The sequence below is a fragment of the Loxodonta africana genome, chromosome X (genome assembly GCF_030014295.1).
Source record: "Loxodonta africana isolate mLoxAfr1 chromosome X, mLoxAfr1.hap2, whole genome shotgun sequence".
Lineage (NCBI taxonomy): Eukaryota > Metazoa > Chordata > Mammalia > Proboscidea > Elephantidae > Loxodonta > Loxodonta africana.
The window spans coordinates 69,257,589-69,283,444 of record NC_087369.1 but is presented as its reverse complement, the minus strand read 5'-3'; the positions used below and the strand labels follow the sequence as shown (position 1 = coordinate 69,283,444).

Genomic DNA, 25,856 nt, shown 5'->3' with positions numbered 1-25,856 from the left:
ATAATGAAGACTGTAGACTTTGACTTTCATCAATAAGTGCTTCAAGTCCTCCTTCCTTTCAGCAAGCAAGGTTGTATCGTCTGCATATCACAGGTTGTTAATGACACTTCCACCAATCCTGATGTCACATTCTTCTTCATGTAGTCCAGCTTCTAGGATTATTTGCTCAGCGTACAGACTGAATAAGTATGGTGAAAGAATGCAACCCTGATACACACATTTCTTGATTTTAAACCATGCATTATCCCCTTGCTCTGTTCGAATGACTGCCTCTTACTTTACGTACTGGTTCCTTATGATTGCACTTAAAACCCAAAACACAACCCACTTAAGTGTTCTGGAATTCCCATTCTTCACAATGTTATCCATAATTTGTTATGATCCACACAGTCAAATGCCTTTGCGTGGTCAGCAAAACACAGGTAAACATCTTTCTGGCACTCTCTACTTTCAGCCAAGATCCATCTGAAATCAGCAGTGATATCCCTTGTTCCATGCTCTCTTCTGAATCTGGCTGAACTTCTGGCAGTTCCCCATCAGTGTACTGCTGCAACCACTTTTGAAAGATATTCTGCAAAATTTTATACACGTGTGATATTATATTGTTTGATAATTTCCACATTCTGTTGGATCACCTCTCTTTGGAATGGGCACAAATATGGATTTCTTCCAGTCAGTTAGCTGTCTTCCAAATTTCTTGGCTTAGATGAGTGAGCACCTCCAGTGCTGCATCCATTTGTTGAAACATCTCAATTGGTATTCTGTCAATCCTGGAGCCTTGTTTTTCACCAATCCCTTCAGTGCAGCTTGGACTTCTTTCAATACCATTGGTTCTTGATCATATGCTACCACCTGAAATGGTTGAACGTCAACAAATTCTGTTTGGTACAGTGACTCCGTGTATTTCTTCCATCTGCTTTTGATGCTTTCTGCGCAGTTGAATATTTTGCTCATAGAATCCTTCCAAGTTGCAGTTCGAGGATTGAATTTTTTCTTCAGTTCTTTCAGCCTGAGAAATGTTGACTGTGTTCTCCCTTTTGGTTTTATAACTCCAAGTATTAGCACATTTCAGTATACTATTTGACTTTGTCCTGTTGAAATCTGCTGTTCAGTTCTTTTACTTCATCATTTCTTCTGTTAGCTTTAGCTACTCTATGTTCAAGAGCAAGTTTCAGAGTCCCTTCGGACACTCATTTTGTTTTTTTCTTTCTTTTCTGTCTTTTTAATGACCTTTTGCTTTCTTCATGTGTGATGTCCTTGATGTCTTCCCACGATTCCTCTGGTCTTCTGTCATTAGCGTTCTGTGCATCAAATCTATTCTTGAGATGGTCTCCAAATTCAGGTGGAATATGCTCAAGGTTGTATTTTGGCTCTGGTGGACTTATTTTAATTTTCTTCACCTCCAACTTGAACTTGCATATGAGCAATTGATGGTCTGTTCCACAGTTAACCCCTTGCCTTGTTCTCACTGATGACATTGAAATCTTCCATCATTTTTCCACAGATGTAGTAGACTGGCTTCCTGTGTTTTCCATCAGGTGAAGTTCATGTTTTTGTTGTGGAAAAAACATATTTGAAATGAAGCCATTGGTCTTGCAAAATTGTATCATGCAATCTCTGGTGTCATCCTCAAGGCCATATTTTCAAGTACCAATCCTTCTTCTTCATTTCCAACTTTTGCATTCCAATCACCAATAATAGTCAATGCAAATTGATTGCATGTTTGATCAGTTTCAGACCGCAGAAGTTGGTAAAAATTTAAATTTTCCTCATATTTGGCATTAGTAGTTGGTGTGTAAATTTGAATAATAGTCATAGGAACTGGTCTTTCTTGTAGGCGTATGGATATTATACTATCACTAACAGTGTTGTTCTTCAGGATAGATCTTGAAATATTCTTTCTGACAATGAATGTGATACCATTCCTCTTCAATTTGTCATTCCCAGCATAGTCGACCATATGATTGTCTGATTCAAAATGGCCAATACCAATCCACTTCAGCTCACTAATGCCTACGATATCAATCTCTATGTGTTCCATTTCATTTTTGATGACTTCCAATTTTCCTCCTTTCATACTTCTACATTCCAAGTTCTGATTATTAACAGATGTTTGCAGCTGTTTCTTCTCATTTTGAGTTGTGCCATGTCAGCAAATGAAGGTCCCAAAAGCTTGACTCCATCCACGTCCTTAAAGTTGATTCTGCTTTGAGGAGGTAGCTCTTCCCCAGTCATATATGGAGTGTCTTCCGACCTGATAGGCTCATCTTCTAGCACTGTATCAGACAATGTTCCATTGCTACTCATAAGATTTTTACCGGCCAATTATTTCAGAAGTAGACTGTCAGGTCCTTCTTCCTAGTTTGTCTTCATCTGAATGCTCTGATGAAACCTGTACCAAGGGCGACCCTGCTGGTATTTGAAATACCAGTGGCAAAGCTTCCAGTATCCCAGCAACACACAAGCCAAGACAGTAAGACAAACTGACAGATGCATGTTGGTTTACTGTATATATACACACATATAAATATCTAAATATATATATCTATCATCTACCTATTTCTCTCTATATCAGTTGAAACAAGGCCAGGGGCTGACTATGACACAGACCATCAATTGCTCCTTTGTAAATTTAAGTTGAAGCTAAAGAAAATTAAAACAAGTCCACCAGAGCCAAAGTACAACCTTGACTGTATCCCATCTGAATTTAGAGAACATCTCAAGAATAGATTTGTTGCACTGAACACTAATGACAGAAGACCAGACAAACTGTGGAATGACATCAAGGACATAATACAAGAAGAAATCAAAAGGTCATTAAAAAGAAAGAAATAAAGAAAAGACCAAAATGGATATCAGAAGAGACTCTGAAACATGGTCTTGAAAATAGACTAGGTAAAGTGAAAAGAAGAAATGATGAAATAAAAGAGCTGAACAAAAGATTTCAAATGGCAACTTGAGAAGACACAGTAAAGAAATATACTGAAATGTGCAAAGACCTGGAGTTAGAAAACCAAAGTGGAAGAACACACTCAGTATTTCCCAACCTGAAAGAACTGAAGAAAAACTTTCAAGCGTCGGGTTGAAATTTTGAAGGATTCCATAGGCAAAATATTGAACCAGGCAGGAAGCATCAAAAGAAGATGGAAGAAACACACAGAGTCACTGTACCAAAAAGAATAGATCAACATTCAACCATTTCAGGAGGTAGCATATATCAAGAACCAATGGTATTGAAGGAAGAAGTCCAAGCTGCACTGAAGTCATTGGCAAAAACAAGGCTCCAGAAACTTATGAAATACCAATTAAGATGTTTCAACAAACAGATGCAACGTTGGAAGTGCTCACTCAACTATTCCAAGAAATATGAAAAACAGCTACCTGGCAAACTGACTGGAAGAGACCCATGTTTGTGCCCATTTCTAAAAAAAACACGATTCAACAGAATGTGGAAATTATTGAACGATATCATTAATATCTTATGCAAGTAATATTTTGCTGAAGATAATTTTAAAATGGTTACTGCATTACATCAAGAAGGTACTGCCAGAAATTCAAGCTGGATTCAGAAGAGAATGTGGAATGAGGGATATCATTGCTGATGTCAGATGGATCTTGGCTGAAAGCAGAGTATATCAGAAAAATGTTTATCTGTGTTTTATTGACTACACAAAGGCATTCACCTGTGTGAATCATAACGAATTATGGATAACATTGTGAAGAATGGGAATTCCAAAACACTTAATTGTGCTCGTGTAGAACCTGTACATAGACCAAGAGGAAATCATTCTAACAGCAGAAGCAGATACAGCATGGTTTAAAATCAAGAAGTGTGTGTGTCAGAGTTGCATCCTTTCACCAAACTTATTCAATCTGTATGCTGAACAAATACTCCCAGAAGCTGTACTATATAAAGAAGAATGCAGCATCAAGTTGGAAGAGTGATACACAGATAACACAAGCTTTCTTGCTGAAAGTGAAGAGGTCTTGAAGCTCTTACTGATGAAGATCAAAGACCACAGCCTTCAGGATAGATTACACCTCAACATAAAGAAAAGTTTCACAACTGGACCAATAAGCACCATCATGATAAAAGGAGAAAATATTGAAGTTGTCAAGGATTTCATTTTACTTGGATCCACAATCAATACTCATGGGAGCAGCAGTCAAGAAATCAAATTAAGTATTGCATTGGGCAAATCTGCTGCAAAAGACCTCTTTAAAGTGTTAAAAAGCAAAGATGTCACTTTGAGGACTAAGGTGTACCTTCCCCAAGCCATGGTATGTTTAATCACCTCATGAATTCAAAAGCTGGATAATGAATAAGGAAAACAGAAGGAGAATTGATGCATTTGAATTTTGGCATTGGCAAAGAATATTGAATATACCACAGACTGCCACAAGAATGAACAAATCTGTCTTGGAAGAAGTACAGCCAGAAATGTTCCTTAGAAGGAAGGATGGTGAGACTTTGTCTCACATTCTTTGGACGTGTTATCAGAAAGGACCAGTGTCTGGAGAAGGACATCATTCTGGTAAGTTAGAGGGTCAGCAAAAAGAGGAAGCCCCTCAACAAGATGGATTGACACAGTGGCTGCGACAATGGGCTCAAATATAGCAATGATTGTGAGGATGGTGCGGGATGGGTATTGTTTTCTTCTGTGGAAATGACTCGATGGCATCTAACAATACAACAAATATGTATATGTATATATAGATATGTATATATAGATGTACATGTATATATATGCACAGACACACACATATAGATTTGTACTAAGACATTTGTGTTTGTACTACATATATTGGTATGTGATGGTTAAGTTTGTGTGCCAACTTGGCTGGGCCGTGATTCTCAGTGGTTTGACAGTCATATTATCTTGTGATCACTTCCATGACAAGATTTGATATGATGGGATCTGCCGTGAGTAGCCAATCAGTTGAAAGGGAATTTCCTGGGGTGTGTGGCCTTCATTGAATACAAATGAATATTCTGGCAAAGCTTGTGGGCTTTTGCTAATTCTGAATCCTGCAGCTGGCTCCTCTTTTTCTGACCTCTGGTTCTTGGGACTCGAGCTAGCAGCTTACCTGTGGTCTTGCCTGCCAATCTTGGGATTTGTCCATCTTCACAACCTGTGAGCAAGATCCCTGCTCTCCGACCTGCCCATCTTGGATTCACCAGCCCCTGCAGCTACATGAATCAGGAGAAGCCACTCTCTTGACCCACAGACTTGGGTCGTTCCAGCCACTACAATTGCGTGAGCCATTGTCTTGATATAAATGTCTCTCTATGCATATATATATTTATATGCTTCACTGGTTTTGCTTCTCTAGAGAACCCAGCCTAAGAATTTGGTACCAAGAGTGGGGTGCTGCTCTAACAAACCAAAAAACCAAAACCAAACCTGTTGTGGTCGAGTCGATTCCGACTCAGAGCAAACCCATAGGTCAGAGTAGAACTGCCCCATAGTTTCCAAGGAGCCCCTGGCAGACTTGAACTGCTGACCTTTTGGTTAGCAGCCATAGCACTTAACCACTATGCCACCAGGGTTTCCACTGTTCTAACAGATACCTAAAATGTGGAAGCAGTTTTGAAATTGTGAATGGATAGATGCTGGAGGAGTTTTAAAGTGCCTAATAGTAAAAGCCTAGATTTCCTTGAAGAAACTGTTGGTGGAATTATGGACATCAAAACAATTCTGGTGAGGACTCAGAAGGAAGTGAGGAGAACTATAACACCAGAGACAACACAGACTGCAGGAAATGGTGCCAGCAGAGAAGCAGTGGTGGCAGCAGAACCAGTAGACCAGCGCAAGACAGCACTGGAGCTGACCCATGGAGCAAAAGAGCTGAGTGCCTTCCGGCCGAAGTTTACTGGTGGAGTGGGATGCCTCTAGGCATTTATGTGTGTTGCTGAAGAACTTTTGAACACTTTCCCCAGCAGGCGGGTGGTAAGGCCCGAGGGGCTAAGAAGCCAGAGATCCAGGAAGCAGAAGCTGAAGAGACAAGGAACACAAGAAGCAGAGCTGCCTCAGTCTCAAGGGGTGGAGTCACTGCTCAGATGGACTAGAAGGAAACACAGCCAAAGGAACAGAGTTGCAGTTCCAGTGGGTCTGGAGGACAGAGCTGAAGCTCAGGGTCGAGTGGCCTCCACTTAGAGTCCAGAGAGTGTGACCAACACCCAGAGTCTGGAGGGCAGGGCCATTGTGTAAATGGTCTCAGAGAACAGGAAATTATTTTCAAGCCTTGAGGGCTAATATAATGTGTTCTGCTGACTTGCTTCGTGCCTGTTATCCCTTTTCCTTCAACTTCTCCAATTTGTAATGCAAATGTATAGCCTGTGCTTCTTCCATCATTGTACTTTGGAAGCAGATAACTTGTATTCTAGATTTCACAGATGAAGGCTTATTTTTGGATTTTGGACTTGGAGTTAAGAGTTTTGTTATGATATGATAGGGTGAATATGTTTCACATGTGGTAAGGACATGAATTTTGGGGGGCAAAGGGTGGAATGTCATGGATTGAATTGTGTCCCCCAAAAATGTCTGTCAACTTGGCTAGGCCATGATTCCCAATATTGTTTGATTGTTTACCATTTTGTCATCTGATGTGATTTTCCTTTATTTTTGTAAATCCTGTCTCTATGATATTGATGAGGTGGGATTAGCAGCAGTTACGTTAATGAGGTAGGACTCAATCTACAAGATCAGATTGTGTTTTAAGCCAATCTCTTTTGAGATACTAAAAAGAAAAGTGAGCAGAGAGACATGGGGACCTCACACCATCAAGAAAGCAGTGCCAGGAACAGATCCTTTGGATTCTTTGGATCCAGGGTTCCTGCACAGAGAAGCTCCTAGACCAAGGGAAGATTGATGACAAGGACCTTCAACAGGGAGAGAAAGCCTTCCCCTGGAGCTGGCACCCTGAATTCGGACTTCTACCCTACTAGGCTATGAGAGAATAAATTTCTCTTTGTTAAAGCCATCCACTTTTGGTATTCCTGTTAAAAAAAAAAAAAAAAAAAACCAGTGCCGTCGAGTCGATTCCAACTTATAGCAACCCTATAGGACAGAGTAGAACTGCCCCACAGAGTTTCCAAGGAGCACCTGGCGGATTCGAACTGCCGACCTTTTGGTTAGCAGCCGTAGCACTTAGCCACTACGCCACCGGGGTTTCCATATTCCTGTTACAGCAGCACTAAATAACTAAGACATGGTATAAGTAGCCGACTATTTGCAAATATCTGGATATATGACAGGCTATTTTTAAAGTTTTAATTTGACTATTTGTCGTATTGTAGCCCCAGCCTAAGTCATAAGTATTTTTCTAATCCTCTTGTTCCACTTAGATTAAAAATTACTGCTTTTCTTTGTCATTAAAATTATAATTTGCTGAATTTATTTATTCCAGAAGTGAATCTAAGAATGCCTTAGTTGTAGGGTTCCTCTCACATCTGTATACCACCTCACAATTTTCAAAGCGCTATCTCAACCAAGCAAATATACCTGTCAAAAATGAGCATAATAATTTTATTTAAAAAATACACATTTTCAATAGAACCAATTTATAGAGCCACCTCTACAATACAATTTAAACTATAATTTATGGTATTAAAAGGATGTGTTCTACCTTGTCCTATGGGGTCACTATGAGTCACAATAGACCCAATGGCAATGGGTAACATGGAGCCCTGGTGGGCAGTAGTAGAGTTTGGCTGCTAACCAAAAGGTCAGCAGTTCAAAACCACCAGCTGCTTCTTGGAAACTCTATGGGGCAGTTCTACTCTGTCCTATAGATTCGGTATGAGTCAGAATCAACTCGATGGCAACAGGTTTGGTTATTTTAGTCTTCCTTGTATCTATTCATTTATTTAAAGTCATCTTACATATGGAACTGTTTTGTAACTTTAGTTCGAAAGGGACAATATGGTCTGCAAATGCTTCACATTTGTCTTATAGTCATTGACTTTGCATTGGGTTTCTACTTTGTTGTATTTTTAGGGGTTTTCAGGTCTAGATATGAAGAAGGTGAAGGCACACCATTCTCGGAAAAACTATGTGCTATATAGTTTTTTGTTGTTTTTTTTTTTAATATAGTAACTAGGAAACAGTCTCATCACATAGAAACATATGCATTAAGAGAGCAGCAGAAACATATAGTGACACAGTTAAAATGTCACTATGAGGACAGCAGTGATAGTTCAATGGTAGGATTCTCATTTTCCAAGAGGGAGGCCCATGTTCAATTCCCAACTATTGCACATCAGGTGCAGCCACAATCCATCTGTCAGTGGGCAATTGTGTGCAGAGCTGACAGACTAAGAGAGACTAGGAAGTAAGGCCTAGGGATCTACTTCCAAAAAATCAGCCAATGAAAACACTATTACCTTTTACAATAGCATTTAAAAGAATAAAAAGCCTAGGAATAAATCTAACAAGGAAGGTAAAAGACCTGCATACAGAAAACTATAAAACATTGCTAAAAGAAATTAGACCAAAAAACCAAAACCATTGCTGTTGAATGGGTTCTGACCCATAGCTGCCCTATAAAATGGGATAAAACTGCCCCACTGGGTTTCCAAGGCTGAAATCTTTACTGAAGCAGACTGCCACATCTTTCTCCTATGGTGGGTTCAAACTGCCAATCTTCCAGTTAGCAGCCAAACACTTTAACCACTGCACCACCAGGGCTCCTCAAAAAAATAAATAAAAACAAGAAATCAAAGAGGACCTAAATAAATTGAAAGCTATTCTGTGTTGGTGGATTGGAAGGCTTAATATATTTAAGATGTCAATAGTATCCAAAACAATCCATAAATTCAATCCAATCCCCATCAAAATTCCAACAGCCTTCTTGACAGAAATGGAAAAGCTAATCCTCAAATTTATATGGAAGAACAAGGGACCCTGAATAGCTAAAGCAACCCTAAACTAGGAATACTCACACTTTCTGACTTCAAAACATACTATAAAGCTACACTAATTAAAACACCCTGGTACTGGTATAATAACTGATACATAGACAGACCAATGAAAGAGAATTGAGAGCCCAGAAATACACTGGAGGACAACTGATTTTTTACAAGGGTACTAAATCCATCCAATGTGAAAGGAAGAATCTCTTCAATAAATGGTGCTTGGAAAACTGGATATCCACATGCAACAGAATGAACAAGGATCAAACCCCTTACACCATACACAAAAAACAATTAAAAAAGAATCAGGAACCTTAATCTGAAAACTAAAACCATAAAAAATTAATAAAATAAAACATAGGGGTGAAGCTGTGGAACCTAGGTTTTTGTAAGGGATTATCTGATATGACAACAAAAACATGAGCAGCAAAAAACAAAATAGACAGATGGGACCTCATGAAAATTAAGTATCCTGTTCACCCAAAGACTTTATCAAAAAAGTGAAAAGACAGCCTATAGACTGGGAGAAAAATTTTGGGAACCATATATCTGATAGGGGTCTAATATCCAAAATTTATAAAATACTTCTACAACTTAACAAAAATACAAACAACTCAATCACAAAATGGGCTAAGGACATGAACAGACATTTCACCAAGATGCTGAAAGTCATTAGGCATTAACCAAACCAAACCCTTGCTGTTGGAAGATGCAAATCAAAACCGCAATGAGATACCATCTCACCCTCATTGGAATGGCACTGATGAAAAAAGCTGAAAACAATAGGCATTGGAGATGTTGTGGAGAAACGGGAACCCCAATCCTTTGCTGGTGGGATTGTAAACTGGTACAACCACTGTGGAAAAACAATTTGGCCGTTCCTCAAAAAGTTGAGCATAGAACTGCCATATGACCCAGCAATTCCACTCTTAGTCATATACCAAAACCAAACCCATTACCATCAAGTCAATTCCGACTCATAGCGACCATATAGCCAAAACGCCTGAAAGCAGCTTCAAGAACAGACACATGTATACCAATGTTCACTGCAGCACTATTCATAATAGCCAAACGGTGGCAACACTACTCACAATAGTCAAAAGGTGCCAACAACCAAAATGTCTATCAACTGATGAATGGATAAACAGAATGTGGTATGTATATACTATAGAATATACTCAACCATAGAGGAATGAAGTCCTGACGCATGCTACAACATGGATGAACCTAGAGGACATTATGCTGAACAAAATACATCAGACAAGAAGGGGCAAATACTACATAATATCACTTATATAAAACAAGCAAATATATGGACACTGTAAGTAATTAGTGTTTACCAGGGGTGACAGGGAGGGGGGAAAGTGGGAAGTTTTGCTTATAATGCATTGAATGCATGTTAATTGTGGTGGAATAATTTGGAAAAAGAGAATGGCTGCACACCATGCAGAATGTAATCAACGTCATTGAAGTGTACATGTAGAAACTGATGAAATATTGTATGTTTGGTTGTATGTATATCACTGTAATAAAAAAAGAAAAAGAAGAAAGTCAGCCAGATCTAGAAAAAAATAAATAAACCCTATGTATCACAACAGTCTGATCCCTTTCTACATGGGGTCATCTTGGGTCAGGGGTTGACTGGAAGGCAGCTAACAACATGTAAAAATAACCAGCAGTTATGTCCAAAATGTCACTAAAAAAAAAAAAAAAAACCCATTGCCGTGGAGTTGGTTCCAATTCACAGGGACCCTACAGGACAGAGTAGAACTGCCCCATAGGGTTTCCATGGAAAGGTTGTGGATTAAAACTGCCAACCTTTTTGGTTAGCAGCCAAATGCTTAACTACCACCCCACCAGGGCCCCAAAGTGTCACTAGGCCAACTAATTCATAGTTATTTTTATTAATTACTGAACTACATTAATATGCATTTCTTTGGTATTCGATTATATTTTCCTCAAACACAAACTTCTAGAAAATTCACTATAAAGCATCTTTAAAATAAATTGGTACATTTGAAATTTTTTATACAATGCAAGCTTTCTCCTTTTATAATTATCTATGCAATAATTTCTGATTTTAGTTGAGAAATGTGTATTAAAACCAAAATTAAATTCCAATAAATACCTACCAGAATGGCTAAATGAAAAAAAGCCAAACACTATGAGGTGTTGGGGTAAGGAGAATTGTTGTAACTGCTGGTGGGAATGTAAATTAGTACAAACATGTCTGAAAAGTGTTTGACAGTAGTTACTAAAACTCGGCATACCATGACCGAGTTCCATTTATAGATACTTAACCCACAGAAGTGTGCACATATGCTTACTGGAAAATGGGTATTTAAATGTTTATTGAAGTATAATTAATACTCGCAAAAACTGGAAACAATAATCCATCTATTTTGAAAAGGAAAATAAGATAAAAAATGAATTAGCCACTTCAATGGCATGAATCAAATATTAACATTCAGTTTAAAAATACTCTAAAGAGTATTTGGAGTAGAAATAGTTAAAAGCACTGACTACTCGTATTATCATGTAAAATAATCAGCAGCATCTCATTTAACCACATTTCAGCATTTCATAGGCAGGACCTAAATTTGGAAAACTTTTCATTCTTACTAATATAAAATAAAATTAAAAATAGACATGTTACTTTGATTTCAAAGGGTTTCACTTACCCACATGCCCAAAATTAACAGTAAAAATCTGACCCAAAACTATAAAACTTTAACTTGTTTTTTCACCAGGAACTGCTAAACTACTCTGCAGCATTGTTAATTTGTCTTATTTGGCTTAAAAAATGGTAGCCAATAACAAATCCATTTATAGTGATTTTATAAAAAAGACTGTGTGCTCCCTTCATTTTAATTTCAAGAGGTCTCACAGCTACAAATAGTTAAAGGGCCAAGCTTCACTTTTGAATGTTAAATAGCCATTAAATATTGTCACCATGAAAACTTGTATTTATTAAGAAAAAAAAAAACTACACCTAAGATTTGTGCAAATGAACGTGTGTGTGTGTGTGTGTGTGTGTGTGAGAGAGAGAGAGAGACGCGGAGAGGGGAGGCAGGGAGGGCAGAGATTGGCTATGAATTTGAAGCCAGATGATCACAATAAAGGGGGGGCATAGTTCAATCAATCACATTAAGATTAGCCAATTGTTATTATCTATCCTACTCCCTCCTCTTCTCTTTAAAAGCTTTATTGTAAATAACCTACATTGAGTCTTGTTTTATTAAGAATCAGAATGGTCTCCCTATATGCATGTAGAGCAACTGCTCCAATAAACCCTATGTTTTAATTTCTTTTTTATTATTATTATTTTTTAGCACTATATATTCATGGAATTTCTGAAAGCCAGGTGGTATTAGATGGACAGACAACCAATGATTCTATAATATCTATTTTATGGTTTCATATTGCTACTCTAACTGGAGAATACTTCCAGAATTTCAAAAAGTGCTATTATGCTTTTATCCAGATGCTGTCAAGCAAAGATACAACACCTGGCTATAGGGCAAAATTAACCTTTTTTTTAAAAAACTTTATCATATCTATTTTGGAAAAGAATTGTCAATGATTTTTGTAAATTTAAGTTACATTTTATCTTTTAGGAATTTTTTGCCCCAAAAGAATCTATAGTGAAGGACAGTCAGAATCACTTTGCAAACAAGATTCTCCCCAGTGAGTTTTTATAATAGTCAGTAGATTTGGTACATAGATTTAGCAGTGAAAAGGAGTATCCAACACCTACTATCAAAATAAAATATGTCAACACCAAAGACACAAGGTAATTATGAGCCCAAGAGACAGAAAGGGCCACATAAACCAGAGACTACATCAGCCTGAGACCAGAAGAACTAGATGGTGCCGGGCTACAACTGATGGCTGCCCTGACAGGGAACACAACAGAGAATCCCTGATGGAGCAGGAGAGCAGTGGGATGCAGACCTCAAATTCTTGTAAAAAGACCAGACTTAGTGGTCTGACTGAGACTAGAAGGACCCTGGAGGTCATGGTCCCCAGACCTTCTGTTAGCCCAAGACTGGAACCATTCCCCAAACCAACTCTTCAGACTGGGATTGGACTGGAATATAAGATAGAAAATGATACTGGTGAGGAGTGAGCTTCCTGGCTCAAGTAGACATATGAGACTATGTGTGGGCAGCACCTGTCTGGAGGGGAGATGAGAATGCAGATGGGGACAGAAGCTCGCTGAAAGGACACGGGAATACCGGGTAGAGAGAAGGAGTGTGCTGTCTCATTAGAGAGAGAGCAACTAGGAGTACATAGCAAGGTATGTATAAGATTTTGTATGAGACTGACTTGATTTGTAAACTTTCAGTTAAAGCACAATAAAATTTTTTTTTTTATAGTCAGTCAAACTTTTATGGTCTTAAAAAAATTTTTAAGGTCTTACCTAAAGTCTCAGTGTTGTAGATAGAATCTTCTAAAATGGTTTTATGTTATATAATACACAATACTGGATTTTAAGCAAAATCAATAAATACAAAATCTGGTTTAGTGACAGAAATGAATTTACTTTTGTTTCTAATGATTTTGTCCTTCCTCCTTTCCATAAGCCCTCTCTGATATCTAGAAAGTAGTACAGCTAGCCCGTTTCTACATTTTCAAATTAGCAAAACTTCTAAAATTATAATTGCAAACATATATTTTAACAATTTTCTCAAACCCTATTGCTTTCTAAGTACATAAACAACAGTGACACCCAAGTGGGAAAGTGAGTCCTCACCTAAAAAAGAAAAAAAATAAATTTTATTTAATCAACAATATTTTTAAAGTTGAGGCAAAAATAATATGACATCTTTTTTCTGTAGCATAAATCATGACATCTGATGAAATTCTTACTGATATTATTAGTAATGATAAAGAACAATAAAATGATAATTAACTCCAGGAACATAAAATGACTTTATGGAGGAAAAATGTGTCTTCTTGGAAATACCGAGCGCTAAGTTTAGCATTGACTAAGCAATGCCAACACAGTCTGGGAGGAAAAAAGTACTCACTGCAGCAGCACGCATTTTAAAATTGAAACTAGCCTGGGATAAACTGGTGCTCTATTCACTGAGTCATTGCCAGTGGAATTTCCATTTCCGCTTTCTGTTTTGCCCTATGTCCCCACCCCCCCCCACAGGCATGTGACCACCTTCCTTCTTCCACATACAGCATATTGTCTCACACTGCAGTTATATCCCTCCATTGTATGTGTATTCAGGAAAGGGGAGTGGCCCTGGCAAAGATTAATTATTTCTTGATATTTCTTGATTGTATTCCTCAATGAGAATGCCTGAGAGTTGAAATGTTTTCCTTTTTGCTACCATTTGTGGTTGTTTTGCATCTTGTATACTTACTTATCCAAAATGCTTATCACTAAAGAGAGTTTATTTTGTTTAATGAATTTTGTTCCCCTTTCCATGTGTTAAACTACTTATATTTTATTCAGAACCTGAAACGTTCCCTTGATGCTTACCCTGAGCCTCACCACATGATTGGTGAACTCTCAGGATTCCCCATGTTAACTTCCAGCTCTCAGTCCCAAATATCAAATGAAATTTATATACTCATCTTTCCAGCTACATACCTGCATGATAGAATTATTTTCTAAAGTCCTCATTTTTTTTTCAGAAGATTAAATTTTTCTTATATTTCTGCTATGATGAAAGAAAATTTTTCTTAGAAAAATACAAGCTTAATACCATTTGTAGTATGTGCTATGGTTTTCTCATTTGAAAATAACATATTTGTCTTACACGATTTCTAAAAGATCACTTCCATATATAAAACAATATATCTAGGATTCCACAAAAAAATTCTAGAGCAAATAAAAATAAAGCATAATTTAGAATTTATTTCCCAAAGCGTTTTGCTATAATTATCACATAGAACTCTGTTAAAATTTTATTTTAGAATGGTTTGTCCTAATTGCTGTCTCCCAATTTAAATGTTAGATTCTTATAACTTCTTGTAATAGCTTTTGATAATCCATGCATTGAATTTTCCTCATCACTATCTTCAGTCCATACTCCGAGAATGACAACTGCTATTCTAATTAAATATGTGAGGAAACCCTGGTGGGTAGTGGTTAAGAACTATGGCTGCTAACCAAAAGGTCAGCAGTTCTAATCCACCAGGCACTCCTTGGAAACTCTCTGGGGCAGTTCTACTCTGTGCTATAGGGTCGCCATGTGTCGGAATGGACTCGACGGCAATAATTTTTTTTTAATTCCAAGTTACAGCCATTTAGAACTTGATTATATATTGTTTTTCATTGCTTGCTGATTTCTGTTTTTCCATATAGATCATATGCTTGAGCATAAGGACAGAATTTGTCAAATATGTGCTGAAAAATGTTTGCTTGCATGAATTAATGAAATATACTTTTGTTTTATGCTTTCAATACCTACCTGCTGATTGTCATGATGGTAATGATAAGAGATATCCCTAAGAGACTGACGCTTATTAGTGAATAATTATTGACACCTTATTATGGATGCTTTGTTTAAAAATACTGAGGGTATTTTCTACACGCAAAGTGACAGTCGATGTATTTTGAATGTCCATAATGTCAGCAGAAAACTAGAATGAGATTAATTGCTCTGTTGACAATGCAGGGCAGCAATCAAATTCGTCATCAAACCAAATGAGATCCCCAGGAAGTTATTTGTACTACTCTCTCACTTTTTTTATCCACTCCATTATTCTGGGTTATTACCATTAGAGGTCAGGGGAACTATAAAATGGAGAGAATATGTTAGAGTGCCTCAACATGATAGCTAGTGGCAGGATTCTGAGTAAAGAGCCCCAAGGATCATATGTCACATATCTATGAAAGTTAGTTTTTACACAAAACCCTGGTGGTATAGTGGTTAAGTGCTACAGCTGCTAACCAAAGGGTCGGCAGTTTGAATCCTCCAGGCGCTCCTTGGAAACTCTATGGGGCAGCTCTATTCTGTCCTATAGGGTCGCTATGAGTCAGAATTGACTCAACGGCACTGGGTTTGGTTTTTTTTTTTTTTTGGCTAGTCCTGCCTCTTCCAAACTGAGAAAAAACAGGTAGAACTAAGTCTAACAAAGTTTATCATAAGAACTATTGAAATTAATGACAAAACAGCATCCCCCAAATTATAGCAGCACAGTGGTTAAGAGCTATGGCTGCTAACCAAAAGGTCAGCAGTTTGAATCCATCAGCCACTCCTTAGAAACCCTATGGGGCAGTTCTACTCTGTCCTATAGGGTTGCTATGAGTTGGAATTGGCTTGAAGGCAAAGGGTTGTTTTTTTTTTTTTTTTTGGATTTGTTACACTAATAAGCTCCCACATAAAATATCTGTTGAATATCTCTAGTAAGTAAGAAAGAAGTGCAGACAGAGATAGCATAGCTCATTTTGACGCAGAGGAGTATTGTAAGTATTTGAAGTGGCTGAAGAGAGCTGTGAATAGTTAAAGGGAAGCAAGAGTGCAAACATTAAAGGTGAATTGGAGAGCGTGTGAGGGAGACAAGATGAATTTGCCCCACCACCTAATAGTGTGGATAATGCATGATGTGTACACTCAGGCATAAATATGATTTATCACTCTCCAATTAATTAAACATGCTCTAATCATCTTTACATATACATTCCTGGAAAGATTTCAATGTGACCTTTCATGTAAATGAAATGTAATATTTACATTCTCCATGAAATCATTAGAATTATTTCTGATCTTCCTCTCTCTTTTTGATAGATGGCCTATATATTCAATAATGAGTCACCAAGTTATATTTGTTTCCTGAATTTGGAAACATGTGTTATATCAGTTCCTTTCCACCACCACTCCAGTCCAAGTCTTCCTCACAGCACCCTATAGGACAGAGTAGAACTGCCCCCATAGGGTTTCCAAGGAGCGCATAGTGGATGGATTTGAACTGCTGACGTTTTTAGTTAGCAGCCATAGCTCTTATCCACTATGCCATCAGGGTTTCCACAGACTGCTAACTCATTTCCTTATTTCTAATTTCTGTCTCATCAAATCCATACTGTAAGGATCCACTCCTTTGACTTCTGTTCTCAAATATCTTCACTGGCTCTTAATTCTGCCCAGATCAAGTCCTATCTACTCTGACTGGTTTTCATAGCCCTCTAGAGGTTGGCTCCATATTGGCTACCCAATTCTAACACCCAACAAACACCAAACATAAGTCCTGCTTTTCAGCTAGGTTGGCTTTCTCAGTGCTGTGTGGTCAATTCCATTTGTAATGCTTCTCCTGGCTGGAACGCACCAAACCTCTTCTCTACACAAGTAGACCTAAAAAAAATAGACCTAACCATCCATTAAAGCCTATAGCTCCTGCCCCTCTTTCTCCAAGCCATTGACTCACTGTCTGAAAACATGTGGGCTGGTGTTGTTTATTTTTGAAATGTTTAATATTTGAATTTCTTTGTCCTCTTCAAAATGAAGATATGGCTCATATTTTGCCCCTCATATCTATATCCCTAGTACTTTACATTTTTCTTGTAGTTAGGAAAATATATTAACTTGAAATATACAATGGGGTCCCTAGCTTAAAACATTTACCAAAAGCCCCATCAATTCAGATCTCACAAAAAGATAAAATTCACTTTTAATGAGCACTTTTCTTTTTGTATATAGTTGTTTTCTGACAAAAAGCTTAGACAATTTGTCCTCTCGGCCCCCAACACGTATTTTGCTCATTTTAATTGCTTAGCAAACCTTATGTTCAAAAGCAGTATGAAAATAAATTTCAGCTCAGCCTTATATTTCAATTATCACATACTGAGTGAGCTGCATCTAAATTAGGCCTTATTGTTACCAAATCTGTTTGATAATCAAGCATTACTAAGGGGTTCTGAATACTTCCAAGCAGAGAGTTAATCATGCTTTATCTGGAATCAAGTAATAGTGGCAAATGCCTTGTTATACTAAAGCTTTGTCTTATTTTTCCTGGATGGAAACATAAAGCATTTAATCTACAGGGAAAAAATGATTCTCACAGTCTTATCAAGTTTTACTTGTATTACACAAGCCTTTAGCGTTTCATTCTGTTGTACATGGGGTCACTGAGACAGAACCAACTTAATAGAGCCTAACAACATAGTAAGATCACTGGTAAAAATGCCAGTATGTTAACTCATGAGGAACAAGCTCAACACAGCCACTTGGATGCTGACCTTTTTACAAGGCATCTTGCTATTGTGTTTTCTATTGGCAAAACTCTAATAAGCCAAGGACTGAAAAGCAGCAAAGGGCAAAAGAGATGAAATTAAATCAAGCTCCATTGTTTAAAAGAACAATGGCAAATTTATACCAGCACCAACGAAATGTAACCATTATGTTTATAGCCACACTTCTTACTGTAATTTCAGGCTCTTCTGAACATCGTGCTGGGAAAATGGTGTTGAAAGAGAAATCTCTTGAACAAATTGACTGAAAGAAATCCTGTTAGCCCACAGATGACTATAAAATTTTTACCTTTAAGTAAAATTTGTCCTTTGAAAATTCCACAGAATAGAAGTATAGTTTATGATAGTTTTTAATGAGAGGAAATACGTTTGAGTGACAGAATTTTAAAATATCTTTGTGGTTATGATGGCTATGACCTGTGTATTCACCTCAGACCTCTGCATTCCTTTTTGTAAGAAAAGAAGAATCATCTAAGGAGGCTTAACTAACACAACACATTTCCAAAATAGCCATAAGCGTGCAAATCATTCCAAAGTGCTGAGGGAGAATGTTAAATGGTTAGACACAATGAAACTCTGACCATTTGTTTGCATCACAAATTTATGTATATTTTTGGCTTTTTCACTGAATGAGTACAAACAATTTAAAAATTATAAAGACAATACAGACACATTCGAAGTGGAAAATTGTAAAGTGCACTGCCAAAGTGCTATAATTGTTATCCATTAACATCCACATGCAAACAGTACTGGGTTAGAATGTTTTAGAGCAACTAATAGTGTTTGTAGCAGAACTACATGGTGAAAAATTTAGAAAAGTACTGAAAAAGAAATGTACTTCTCACTAAAACCTTACATAAAATATCCCAGTTATCATTTTATTCAAATATGAACAAATTGCTATCTGAATCCATAAAATAATTTCTCAGTGCAGACACAGGCTTGCAGTAAATAATATTTTGAATTGAAAAATGGACTATAAGGAGAATGGATGAGAGATAGTGACCACAAAAGAGACCTGTCTATTAAGATATTTGTTTTAAAAAGGAGATACAAGACAAGGACTGGGGCACATGCAAGGGAATGAGGGAGTAGGGTGGAGAGGGAACAGAGTCTGCAGAAGGTAAAAGACATCAATTAAGGTGAAGGAGAGCAACTGCTTATAAACCAAAATCATGAAACTCAGATGGGTGGAAAGAGGTGAAATATTTCCTCTTTGCTTTGAGCTATACATAGAATTAAGAGTCACTAAATCTGTCTGGAATGTGACTTAGCTATGAGTTGTAGTTCAGACTTTGTCACAACTACATCACAGGATTTTGACAGTGAACTGTAATGGTTGTAAAACTGCTCCATAAACTGTAAAATGCTATACTCATGTAAGACAGACAACATCTACTCAAAATGCGAACCAGACCTCTCATTTCAACTTTTGGAGAGGACAAACAATGAACTCTCCAGGACACAGAGGGGAGAAAATCTCCCTATGTTGGAGTCCCAGATTTTCTTGGAACAACAGGCTCCACAGTCACTCCATGGCTCGGCTTTAAACACAGAGCAATGATACTAGCAAATCGATTTCATGAACCTGTAGACAAAAATCCTTATTCTGTGGAAGGGAGACTCCCTTCCCCCTTAATTAACTCTTTCTTGCCTGCCCAAATGTGATCTTAAATCATGCTAATTTATCTCCTTTTAGGAAGCAGGAACAAGGACTAGAAAGGTGAAAAAAATTCACTGGAAGAGCCAAAACACATTAACATTTTCCCTCCAATGCCAACTACTAGGATAGAAAAAGGATGCTCCCGTTATGTGCACATTGACATTACCGTTTTACAGCTAGAAAACTAAGGGTTAGTTAGACTAAATAACTTATTTAAGGCCACTTATTCAACATTACAAAGCCAATATTTCACTCAGGGTCCATGTCATATCCCTAGCAGTTCCCACAACAAAAATACACCCTCCCATCAAAAAAAGGCTAAAAAGATCGAGAGGTAAGAAGAAGCAATTTATATTTTTAGATTTCTTCCTTTTAAGATGCAGCACTAGTTTTTAAAAATATTCTGGGACTGCCTAAAATTTCTATTAAATTTTAAAAGATAAACACTGCTCCTCTGATCATTAACTCTTTAAGCACATGCAACACAGTTATCATTGTAAATTTTTCAAGAGAACACAAAATCATGAAAACACAAAGCTGAAAAGGACGTTATAAACAACCTATGCAACCCCCCTCATTTTATAAATAAGGAAATTAAGGCTCAGATGGGTTAAGTGACTTGCTCAAGGTCACAAAACTTGTCAGTTTCAGACTCAAGATCAGAATTTAAATCTCCAATTTATACTCCAGGGATCTATTCTTTTGCAAACCAGTAACAAATGACTGCATTTAAACATTTTGTCCAGCATATCCTCCAAACTGAGTGTAACAGAAGCAAGCCAAGGGATGATGAATGAATAATACAGTTCATACCAAAAATGCGCTGCCAGTCACTGTGGTAAGATCTGTTTCTTTCTGAGAACTACAGTTTCCAGCTGGACTGGAGAACCCAAACGGGGCTTCTTCCTCCCGTTCAAAGAAGTCAGAGTCAGGATGTACATTCCATTCCACTTTGGTTGGCGTCAGTAGTTCTGAGACACTGTTGTCACAAAGGGCGCTTGAAGGAGTTAGAGCATCTGTGTCCACTGTTAATTTATTGCTGGGGGTCAGAGCTTGGGGCTCTTGACTAGAGTTCTTTATAGCCAAAGAGCCTAGAGATCCCAATGGCCCTGCACTTACACTTGGGACATCATCCATATCTAAGGTGCTCTGCTGAAAACCTGTGGCCGTTGTTCCAAAAAAGAGAGAGGTATCCAGGCTTTGAGGAAGGTCACTGGTGGCCATCAAGGCCCGGGGGTCCACAGCCTGCCCTAAGGAATTATTAGGAGGGAGGTTCCCTGCCAGAGTTGAACTCACAGAAGCCACATCAATTGTCAAGATTCCAGAGTTCACCAAGGCTGTGTCCAGCATTGCAGCAGAACCACTGCCAGGCACATCAGAGAAGAGAGACACTAGGTCTGCATCACTGAGATCACTCTGTCCCTGGCTGGTAAGTTCACTGCTGGGCGTAAGAGAATTCGAAGCTTCTAGCTGAGCTAAGAGATCCTGGCCGAGGTTGTGCCTTTTGGCCATGTGAGTCTTCATACTGTGCTTGGATGTGAAGAGTTTATTACAAGTGGAGACTGGACAACGGCTTTTCCAAGTGTCCACATCCTGCAGGTGTTTCTTGGAATGAATGTACAGACTACTGCGAGCGGAGAATCTGGCACAGCAGCCTTCCACGGGGCACACAAACGGCTTTGTGCCCAAGTGGGTTATGCTGTGACCTTTCAGATGCTCCGCCCTGGTGAAAGATTTCCCACAGCCTTCCACAGGGCACGTGAACCTCCGGTCATCCTCGTGTTTCCTTTTGTGCCTTAAGAGTTTGGACATGCTGGTGAAGTTCCAGCCACAGCCATCAAAGTCACAAAGGAAAGGTCTCTCGCCGGTGTGGCTCCGAAGGTGAATTTTCAGCCTACAGGCCTTGTCATACTGTTTGCTGCAGCCAGGAAAGGAGCAGGAAAAGAGTTCCTGTTCCCTGAAATGGGCGCGGTTATGGGAAAACAGGGCACTCACTGTGATAAATGTCTTCTTGCAGCCGGAAAACGCGCACTGGTAGGGCCTCTCTGGCTCAAAGTGGCTGCGCTGGTGGACGCTCAGCTTGGCCTGCGTGGGGAAGCTCTCCTCGCACACCTCGCACTTGAATGAGTTCTCCTGCTCGTGGCCTTTCATGTGCGCCTTGAGGTTGTACACGGTGGTGAAGCTCTTGCCACAGCCCTCCGCCGGGCAGCCAAAGGGCCGCAGTTTGTCGTGCGACTGCAGGTGCCGCTTGAGCTTGTACGAAGTGGTGAAGGTCCAGCCGCAGCCGCCCAAGGGGCACTTGAAGGGCCTCTGGCCCTGGCTGCTGCTGTGTGTCAGCAGGTGCACCTTCAGCTGGTGCTTCTTGGCGAAGGTCTGCCCGCACTGCGCCTCTGGGCACACGTACAGCACCATGCTTGGGCCCGGGCCCAGCGATCCGCGGGGGCCCTCGGCGGCGGCCAGGCCCTCCGCCCCCTCCTCGGGCGCTGGAGCAGACGCAGGCTCCGGCGGCTCCGCCAGCAAGAGGTCGGGCGGCAGCTCGGGGCAGTCGCCGGGCTGCGCGGCGTGTGGCTCGCCCGGCTGCGCGATGATCAGACCCCCGGCCTGCGGGGCGGGCGCGACCCCGGGCTCCCAGGCGGGTGGCGGGGGCGTGGCCAGGGTGAGGACCCCGTTCTCGAAGCGCACCACCAGGTCTTGGTTGTGGATGGTGACGGTGCCAGCGAAGGCCGCGGCGGGGCCCGGGCTTGGGGCGGGGATCGGGGCCGGGGCCGGGGCGGGGCTCGCGGACGGGCAGCAGGGGCCCAGCTCAGGGCGGCCCGCGGGGTTCGCGCCGCGCTCGCGTCCCTGGAGTCCCGGGCCTGGCGCGGCCTCCTCCCTCCACACCGGCCCTGCGGCCTGGCCGGCGCCCGCGGTCTCCACGTGGCCACCCACCGGGTCCAGCAGCAGAAGGAAGAAGTCGTCGCCGCCACCAGCGTGATCCGGCCTCGGCGCCAGCGGGCTCGGGCCCTGGCCTGGTGAGGCTGCGCGAGTCTGCTTGCGCCGCCGCCCGGGCCCGCCATCTTGGGGTCCCCGGAGCAGTAGGAGGCGGCGCGCGGGGCCCTGGCCAGCCCGTGGATCAGGCCCTCCGTGCGCCCGGCCGCCCGCGGGCCCGCTGCCGCCGCCGCCGCCTTGTAGTGTCCCGCGAGCCGGGAGCAACCTCGGGATTTCCATGTCGGTGTCCGTGAGGCTCCGCTGGAACCAGAGCAGCGGAGGAGGCGCGACCCCGCCCCCTGCCGCGGGCCCGAACACGTTCCTGAAGGGAAAAAAATGTGCAATGCGCAGAAACCGGCCCTATCAGATATTAAAACGTATTTAACGCCACAGTGATTTAAATATTCTGGTACTCACACGAGATAAAACGGGTTTCTGGAACAGAATAGAAAGCCCAGAGGCAGAGCCTGGTATGTACATAAATAATTTCCACAATTAATATTATTAGGTAATCAAAAGGGTAATGGGGAAATGACAGCTCTTTCAGTAAACGGATACTGGAATAGATAGGTATCTATCTGCTAAAAGCAACTTAAATCCGTGCCTCGATGTATCTACCATAAATAGACACTCCCCCAGCCTTTTTTGTTTTTTAGCCCCTTTAGTGCTGAGCATGGGCTCTAGTTCTTGCTACGTGCCCAGAACTGCTGGATGAAGTGATGGATGCATGGATAGATAGATGGATGGCAGAAAGTTCCTGGGAGAATAAACTGTGCTAGCGTTTCTACTGAAAACGTACCCCCCACCCCCCGCAACTTCAACACCCAGAACTGTCTTGAGCAAGGTCCCAGGGGAAATTTGTACTGATTAGAAGGAGTAAGAGATGGGGCTGAAACAGATTAGCACTGTTCAGCCTAAATATGCAAAGTCTGGACGATGAAACAATTCACACTGAAATCTGGAAAATCTCAACCCGCTTCCGGGTTCTCCCTATACAGTGCACAACCAACTCTTTGCCCTACCACCTTCTGTTACACCCGTGGTGAATTTCATGCCAGTCTCGAAGCACAATGAGCACATTCCTCAGCATACTCTGAATTCTCCAGGGAGTGCGGGTCTCTGGACAGGATGTACCAGTCAAATGTGATAAGGTCAAACCCTAAGTCACTGCAATAGACTCTACCAAGAAAAGCCCTACAGATGACCTCCTCCAATATCCCTGGGGTGCCTTGCTCCCATTTAAGTGTGGTGGTCCAGCCTCACTGTAATGGACTCGGCCTAACAATCTTATTAATTATGATGACAATCCTCCAATTTGTCATCAGTGAGTTGGAAATTGATTCAAATATATGGTAAAATGTCTAGAAAGAAAAAGATTTAGAGTAATGGCTAGATGATGAGTACCTATAGTTTAAATATCCCTGGGTGGTGCAAATGCTTAACATACTCGGCTGCTAACCGAAAGCTTGGAGGTTTGAGTTCACCTAGAGATGCCTGGAAAGAAAGGCCTGCCAATCTACTTCTGAAAAAATCAGCCATTGAAAACCCTATGCAGCACAGTGCTACTCTGACACACATGAGGTCGCCATGAGTCAGAATAGACTCCATGGCAACTTCTTTGGGTCTTATGGTATAGCTTAAATAATCCATGTTTCCCCTCTTTTAAATGTAATAAGCCACTTGTGTCTTGATTAGAAGATCAATTTCTCCATCCATAAAAAATTCAAACATCTTCAAAATTGCTTCACTTCTTTCTCTTACATTTAAAAATCTTTTTCTTTTACACTTCTTAAATATGAGATACAGAAGAGGGCCCAAAATGCGTATGTACAGTTTAGACAGTTATAAAAGCAAACACCTATATCACCAGGCCCAAGATCAAGAAACAGACCATTGCCAGCCTTCCAGAAGCCCACTGTGTACTCCTCCAAATCACAACCCACTGCCTCCCATATGGATATAGTCACTATTCTGACTTGGTGTTGATCATTTCAGTGCTTTTCTCTATAGTTTTATCACTTTCGTATGTATCACTTTTGAATGATTCTCTTTTTTTTGTTTCTTTCAATGATTATTATATTTGTGAGACTCATCCATGTTGTTCACAGTAGCTGTAGACCCTTTGTCTCCAGTGTTGAATATTATTCCATTGCATGATTACAGAAAAATGACTATGGTATGATCATACCATTCTACAGTGGATGGATCCTAGCATTGTTTCTAGTTTTTGACTATAATTATGAACAATGCTGCAAGGAACATTTTTGTACCCTTCTCATAAGGCACGTGTGTAGAAGTTTCTCTAGGGTATAAACCCAAGAATAGAGTCACTGGGCCAGAGGGTATGCATGTCTTCAGCTTCATAATGTCAAATTGTTTTCTATAGTGGTTGTGCCAATTACAATCCCACCAGCAACGCAGAGAGTTCTTGCTGCTCCATATCCTCACCTACACCAAGGATTGACAGAATTTAATTTTTGCCAGCCTGGTATGTGTGCAATGTTCAAGTTAGTATTAAATTTTAGCATGTTTTCAAGCTTAAGGGTCTTCTGGATTTTGTCTTCTGTAAAAGGCCTATTGAAATCCAAGTCTTTTACCCATTTGTGTATTCATTCTATTTTCCATCGTGTACTTTCTGATTTATAACGAATTAATGTTTATAATGAATGAACAAATCAGTCTTAAAGAAATACAACCGGAATGCACCGTAGAAGCAAGAATGGCGAGACTTTGGCTCGCTGACTTTGGACACATCATCAGGTAAGACCAATGCTAGAGAGGAGGACATCATGGTTGGTAAAATAAAAAAAAAAAAAGGGTCATCAAAAATGAGGGAAACCCTGGATGAGATGGATTGACAGGGTAGCCAAAACAATGCAACTGATGTGTGCATATAATGTTGAGTCGGGTTTTTTTTTTTTTTAATGTGGATATTCATGTGCCTCAGTAAACTACTTATTGAGTAGTCTGCCCTTTTCTAACTGATTTGTAGTGGCATATCTGTTATAAATCAAGTATCTACCTATGTGTAGATACTTAATACTCTCTATTAAGTACCTTGGCTCTATTCATCTGTCTCTCTAATACCACACTGTCTTAAGCAC

The 25,856-nt window shown here is 40.1% G+C and overlaps 1 protein-coding gene across 1 annotated transcript; it reads right to left on the bottom strand.

Moving 5' to 3' along the window:
• Window positions 1–8,068: 8,068 nt before the first annotated feature.
• LOC100657193 (zinc finger X-linked protein ZXDB-like) lies at window positions 8,069–23,064 on the bottom strand. Its single transcript, XM_064278365.1, has 2 exons — window positions 14,523–23,064; window positions 8,069–13,670 (listed from the first exon to the last, which is right to left on the bottom strand). The coding sequence occupies exon 1, from the start codon at window positions 22,990–22,992 to the stop codon at window positions 20,593–20,595; it is 2,400 nt and encodes a 799-aa protein (XP_064134435.1). The 5' UTR covers window positions 22,993–23,064; the 3' UTR covers window positions 8,069–13,670; window positions 14,523–20,592.
• Between the last annotated feature and the right edge of the window lie 2,792 nt (window positions 23,065–25,856).

Coding starts and splice junctions, on each gene's coding strand:
- LOC100657193 (XM_064278365.1), bottom strand. CDS start 22,992: ATGGAAATCCCGAGGTTGCTCCCGGCTCGCGGGACACTACAAGGCGGC.